This window comes from Anarrhichthys ocellatus, unplaced genomic scaffold, assembly GCF_004355925.1.
Source record: "Anarrhichthys ocellatus isolate YVR2014 unplaced genomic scaffold, GSC_Weel_1.0 scaffold2493, whole genome shotgun sequence".
Classification (NCBI taxonomy): domain Eukaryota; kingdom Metazoa; phylum Chordata; class Actinopteri; order Perciformes; family Anarhichadidae; genus Anarrhichthys; species Anarrhichthys ocellatus.
Genome location: NW_022282467.1, coordinates 668 through 7,605, shown reverse-complemented (window position 1 = coordinate 7,605; position 6,938 = coordinate 668). Strand labels below are relative to the sequence as shown.

Here is a 6,938-nt window from a genome sequence, read left to right as displayed (position 1 = left end):
GCAGAACTGGATGTTGCTGCCTGGTATGAATTGGTCCTCAGTATCCCACAATGCACTACACACCGGATCTTTTGCTTAACTGCTCATCACCTCCTAAATGTAGTGAGCAGTTAACAGATTGTACTAAAGTTTGTTCTGAGCCTGAAGGGGTTGTCAGGTGACCTGCTGTTCAAGTCAAACCGGTCCCAGTTTATTACCTTTATGAGCGCCTGAACGCACCGTTAGTATTGGTCTCATTTTGGAGCCACGTTCACGTCACTAAGAGTCACATGTTTATAACTTGTGAGCGTTAACGTCATCAGATGACTGTGTGACGGTTCATTTCTGTAAATGTATGTAAAATGTATAATTTAAGTCAAAAATATCTGAGCTTTCAGGTTTTAAGTTTCCCCGTCGTAATATTGATAATAACGATAACGCCCACGTGACATGAATGCAGCATCAGCCTTCAGAACCTTCAGGGGCTGTATGGAAAAAAAGGAAAATGTTCTACTTTTTACGGCCTTCTTGAGTCGTCCTCTTGTTCTTCTTCTTTGGTTTTTGTCGCTGTAGGACTCCTGGGCGTTGTGAGGTTTGTCCTGTGTCGTACTTTTTTAGGGTTAGTCCAAATTGGATCTAGTCAGTTTAACCGGAGAGAAGAAAAAATTGCTGGAAAAGTTCATTAAGAAGCGGCTGGCGTTGCCTGTTAGCAACAGTTTGGTTTCAGTAGCAGATAAAAAGCGTTCGTGAGCCGTTCAGTGGCGTCCCTGCTTCTTCTTAAAGATCTTATTTAAAGCGTTTCTCCTCCGGCTGCCGGACGACTCGCTCTCGTCTCCTCCGTCGTCCTCCACGGGGCTCCTCCTGGCCGGGACATGGAGGCCGCCCGTCGAGGCGGAGGACGAGAAGGCGGCCGGGCCGACGGCGCCGTCGGACCTGATGAAGAGCGAGTGGGTGGAGCTTGAGGCTGCGAGGGTGGCGGGGGCGTTGGCGGTGAAGCCCCCCCGGGGGCTGCCCCTCAGCTCCCCGAGGCTGGAGCTCTTCTCCAGGCCTCCACCGCCGACCCCGGAGCCCTGACCCTGCAGGGGGTGGAGCCTGGATGAAAGGAGGAAGGGCTTGGAGCCGTGCGAGCCTCGTGATTCGCCGTGAGAGAGAGGGAGGGCGGAGTCAGAGTCCGAGCGGTTCATGATGTCCCTGAGAGAGACGGAGAGAAAAAAGCTATTAACGTAAAACATTACTTAAATAAACTGGTGTTACCACAATATGAACACAATATCAAACTATAAAGAGAATTAATATAACTAGAAGATGGAAGTATGATGTTGAGGATAGATCAAATACAGAAACGTTAGAAGGAAAAACCGCGAGCAAGAGGAAAAGAGAGATACTAATTTGTTCTTATTCTCTCCACTTAGCCACAGTTGCCACTGTTTTATCAATGAGGCCCACTGATTGTATTCATTTGTTTTCTGTCTTGTTAGTTTATTCGGTATCTTTGGAAAAAGTCCGTGCAGAAGGAAAATACCCAAAGCTGCCGGAGCGACAGCGCTGCTGCTGGGCCGTCGCAGCGCCCCCTGCAGGCGGGAGGCTGGAAGCCGCCTCCACAGAATGGAGGCAAGAAGACCGGAAGAGCAGAGCAGAAAAATGAGCAGCGCCATCAGTGTAGGCAGAAGAAGAAGAGGAGGAGGAGGAGGAGTTGTCGTTCGGAGGAGCACATAATGAGAGGATGGGGGGGTGAGAAGGAGAGGCGGGGCCTATAGAAGGGTGAGACAGGGAGGAGGAGAGAGACGGAGAAGGCACAGGGAGGAACTCTAGTTGGCCAATAGAGAGGCTGCGATTCTGCCGGCCGCTGGGAGGGCGGGGCGATGTGATCAAGCCACGCCCCTCCGGTTGAGGTAAGCCCCGCCCTTCAACCAACCTCTGAGAGCTGAACGTCAGAGCGGGGTCTCCTATCCTCTGTCGCAGGGGCATCAGACTCTGAGCTGTGGGACAAAGAGGCAGAGGAGGAGTTAAGTTGTTTTATTTTGAAAACCGGAAACACAGGCTGTTCAGACACCGAAGAAAATACTTCATAAAACTGAAGAGTGACATGTGCAAAAGCTGAAATGAAAAAAAAAAATATATATATATATATATATATATATATATATATAAACCATTTATTTAGTGCTTTTAGCTGCTGCAGACCTGTAAGTGGATGTTAGTGGAAAGAGGGAAAGCAGGTAAATGGTTAAAATAGTGTTGAGTTTTCCAGGTCTTCAGAGGGTGAAAAGGTGAGAAGAGGAAGAGATTCTTCTTCTTTGTCTGATCTCACCAGATGGAGGGAGGAAGGTGGAGGAAGAGGAGGGTGAAGCTGCAGAGGGGAGGAGGCGTTCACATGGACACCTGCTGTCCGTTATAATCACAGACATTTGATTGACTTCATTTTGGTTTCTCACGTTAGCTAAATGCTAACGTGAGTCCTCTAAACTGCATGATAGCATCTGTAGGTAACAAGCTAACGTTGAGGCGCGCTGTTCTGTCATTTTCATACAATTTCCTAATTAACATTAAAAAAAAACGTATGAATCTTAAAATCAAATCTCTACTCTTGAAATAGTAGATTGTGATATTTTCACGTTTGCGCTTTGACTTCATCACAAATGTTCATGTGAACGACGCCTTCTGGTTGATTTATTCCTCTATCTGTAGATCCCACAGTCATAAATCACCAGAGTTATTAGTGGGATTGTTGGGTCAAATTTAAGGAATTATTATGTTTTTGACTATTTATTCTGATTGAACGTATAAAATAATCCAGTGCTTTATGGGGTTTTTTTTGTTTGTTTTCTTGAGCAATAGAAAAAAATAGTAATAAAGTAGCATAAAAATAATCGTACAAAGGAGCTATCCAATTTTAAAATATTCAACGGAAAACCATTTTAATGTAACTTAAAATAGCACACGAGTACTGTAGCTGTTTACAGTTTAACAGCTTAATATCCATATTTTTCAGATCAAGTTCAATCATTGAAATTGAAATTATAACTTATTATAAAACTACATTTTACCGGGCATTTCAATAGTACCTCCAATAAATTATACATTTTATTCTTATTAATATAACTTGTTTCTAAGATGTTTATATTTCGGACATTTATCACTCTTTTGTCACATATTTTTATGATATATTTCTGATAATTGTGTTATATTTTTCGGACATTTCATCATATGTTTTTCGAATATTTCTCGCAAATCTTTTAACGTATTTTAGTATTCATTTTTTTTCATTTTTCTCATATTCTTCTCACAATATTTCTCGTGATTGTAAATAACGTCTCAATTGAAAAAATATTTTACTGTTATTTATTTGTAAATTAACTGTGGGAACCCTGGCAGAGTTTGGGGGGGTGGGGGGTGCTCGTCAAGCGTACAGAGGTATGAACCAATCAGAGAGGAGAGGGGGGGGCGAAGGAGGGAGGGGCCAACCAGAGTGTTTCCATGGTGACTGGGTGTCTGCGATGCCACTCAGGGGCCAGAGGTCGCTCACTCGCCGGTCCATCTGCCACGCTGCGTCTGGAGGGAACCAATCAGGAGAGAGAGGCCGAGAAAAGAGGAACCAATCAGAGGAGGGGGGCGGAGACTGTGAGCGGACCACGGGTGAGCTGAGTGACGACGAGGTCAGGTGCTTCATTATTTATTGTTTTTTTGATGTTTTCAAAAAGGAATGTTGACTGAGAGTAAATCTCTTGCACAGTTTGTCCCTCATGAGCCTCTGTAGGAAACTGGAAGTGATTAGTGGGGCTTTCAGGGGATTTAAAGGACAATTAGTCATTTTTAAACACTTCAATGTCCGAATTAATCTCTACAGTGTTTTTACATGCAGGCCACTTAAAGACGTAAATATCTCCAGACTTCAGTAGAAGTTCCTCGTAAAAAAACATTAAAAACTAGTGTTGAAAAGTCAAGAATCAGCTGCTTTATAGATGTTTCTCTTCTTTCCGTCAATAACTACTATTCTACTATCCTTTCGTAAGCTACATGGCTAACGTGAGTCGGCAAAGTTGCCTTACGTAAGCTACATGGCTAACGTGAGTCGGCAGAGTTGTCTTTCGTAAGCTACTTGGCTAACGTGAGTCAACAAAGTTGCCTTTCGTAAGCTAAATGGCTAACGTGAGTCAACAAAGTTGCCTTTCGTAAGCTACATGGCTAACGAGTCAACTAAACTGCATGATAACCAGCATCTGTAGTTAACAAGCGGACATTGAGCAGCAGTGTGTGTTGTTGGGGATGATGAGAAGTTATGAGTGGGGCTCTACGACACAGAGACAGAAGAGATGTAATGCAAACACCTGAAAAATGTAAAATACTTCTCATCGACTCAGACTTACACTGCAGCGTCCCAGGAGACAGGATGTCCTCGTCCATGTCGTCGAGGTCATCGGAGAGCAAGAGGTGCTGAGGGGTCGGAGGTCGCAGGCCGAGGAAGGAGGGGTCCAGGTTGAGGGCGGTGGCCAGCGCTCCCAGACCCGGATTGTTGACCAGACAGAAGCCCGTCAGACACTCGATCTGCTGCCAGCGGTGGAGCTTCTCCCGCAGGGCCGCCGTCACCTCAGCCAGGGCCTGTCTGGGGTGGGGGTGGGGGGGGCGTTATTAGGAGGAACAGCCGCGATAACGAGCTCCCTCTACAGGGATCATTGATGATCCATATATCAGATACTGATCCCTTTGTTGTTTGATTACAGCAGCTGGTCGACAAGGATCCAGAATATTTATTTTTGCCACCATTCTAAAAATAATATCAATGTTATACTTTTACTTTGTCAGTTATTTATTGTGTTTTTTTCTTCATAACAACACACAATTCAAATGATTAGGAAATAAAAGATTGTATTTTTATTGATTAAAACAAATCTAGTCATTATTTTTGATGTGTTCACATGTCATCTGTAAAATGTAGTTTTGGTGATAAACTAGAATGAATCCAGTAGTTTGAAGGAGATGTTTTCACGTTAATATAAAATAGATATTACAGATGAATTATGAGCCGTTTAACTTCCTAACACGAGCTCTAAGATCATTATAATAGATCAGTAAAAACTACTAATGTCTAAATAATTTGGCTATCGGGGAAAGTAGAACATTAAATAAAAACCCCGTCTCTCCTTTTTATTCACTCACTTGGCAGAGAGGATCTTGTGGTCGACGTCGTCCAGCGAGGAGCTGTGAGCCACGTGGAACGTCCCGAACAGAGAGCTCCTCTTCTTCTTGATCTTCTCCGCCTGAAACAGCCACCACCACCACCATTACCGTGTGTGTGTGTGTGTGTGTGTGTGTGTGTGGTTGTTGTCCTCACCCCCTCTCTGGCCTGCAGCAGCTGCTTCTCTGCGCTCTGCTTCTTGATGTTGTAGTACTGAACCTCCACCTCGTGCGTCAGCTGCAGCCACTTCTGCAGAGCGTCCGGCGGCGCCCAGTGAGCCCGAGACTCCAGCTCCCTCTCCGCCTTCCTCAGTGCCATGCGCACCTGCGATGCACACACACACAGGTATAGTAACAAGACAGGTGAGTCTGTCCGACAACCTTAAACCCTGATTGGTGGAGTTCGTCTACCTGATCCAGCTCCTCCTCGGCATATTTCTGCCGGCTCCTCTCGTTGCCGGTTCCCTGTCGGAGGTCTCGGAGCCGCTGAGCTTCCTGTTTAGCCGAGTCGATCTCGCTACGCAGCTCCTCCTCCACCTTCACCTTCTCCACCTGAACGCAGCGCTGCTCCTCCTGAGCCTTCTGCAGCCTAACAGGAGCAACAACAACGGGTTGTTCTGATTGGCTGTTAATAAATACAATAACTACAACAAACTAAACTGTGACTTTTTATGAATTTATTTTCCGACAGTTCAACCTTCCTCAGGTGCTGCTGGTACTATTCTACCCTGCAATAGTCCAGTATCTTCTCCAAACATCCGTCACTGTGTGGTTCGATCATCCGCCTCCAGAGAGAGGAGGCTGGCAGCAAACACCACACTCTGGACACGACCTGTTCTAACTTCTCACTGACCGTTTCTCACCGCAGGCCGTCACTCTGATGACCAATTATTATAAATGATGACACTATACGTGTCATATTCTATTGATTGAATGAACGTTGATTAATTCAATGTTTTTCTCACTGCCAATTAACAAATCTAAGCTGATGTATATACATGCATAAACATCTGTCTGTATAAAAATCAACCTGTTATATTTATTAAAGCATATTTGTACTCTGCACCATTTAACTACTGCATTGTTCTTCACAGTTTACAACAAACAGTCTAATAGACCTTGTATGTTGTATTGTTTTTATATATATTTACCTTCTTTCACACACTTGTGTGTACATATTATCTATACTTTATGTTTACTCTTGTTCTACTTTGAGCTATTTTTAGCTGTATTTCTCTGCATGTATCAGATTCCTGGTGTGTGTACTCGTACCAACAATAAAGCTGATTGTGATTCTACACTATGAATGTGTCTGTCATTTCTATGACTTAGACATACTATACTCTGACTTAAGAGATTTATTACGATGTACTATGACTATTTTTTACTTTTACTACCACTTCTCCGTTCACTACTGCTATCACTACTGTAACAACACTACGAACTACTACTGTTGCTGCAACAAGAAATAATAATCTGCACATTTTTTTCCAGCTGTTTAAAAAAATAAAACATCTTTCATCATTTAAAGTAATTTGTTGATGCCAGCAGGAGGCGCTGTGCCTCAGTCTGAAGGAGAGTGGGTCTGAGTGTGTGTGTGTGTGTGTGTGTGTGTGTGTGTGTGTGTGTGTGTGTGTGTGTGTGTGTGTGGGTGGGTCTGTGTGTGTGTGTGGGGGTCTGTGTGTGTGTGTGGGTCTGTGTGTGTGTGGGTCTGTGTGTGTGTGGGTCTGTGTGCGTGGGTTTGTGTGTGCGTGGGTCTGTGTGCGTGGGTTTGTGTGTGTGTG

General features: G+C 44.4%; 1 protein-coding gene across 1 annotated transcript; it reads right to left on the bottom strand.

The window, feature by feature from the left end:
* Positions 1 to 6: 6 nt before the first annotated feature.
* LOC116378374 (stromal interaction molecule 1-like) lies at positions 7 to 5,798 on the bottom strand (the record flags this gene model as incomplete). Its single annotated transcript, XM_031840238.1, has 7 exons — positions 7 to 1,170; positions 1,502 to 1,958; positions 3,445 to 3,531; positions 4,347 to 4,582; positions 5,137 to 5,237; positions 5,312 to 5,479; positions 5,566 to 5,798. Coding segments are annotated over 7 exons (1,718 nt in total), but the record flags the coding sequence as incomplete, so codon positions are not given.
* Positions 5,799 to 6,938: the final 1,140 nt, after the last annotated feature.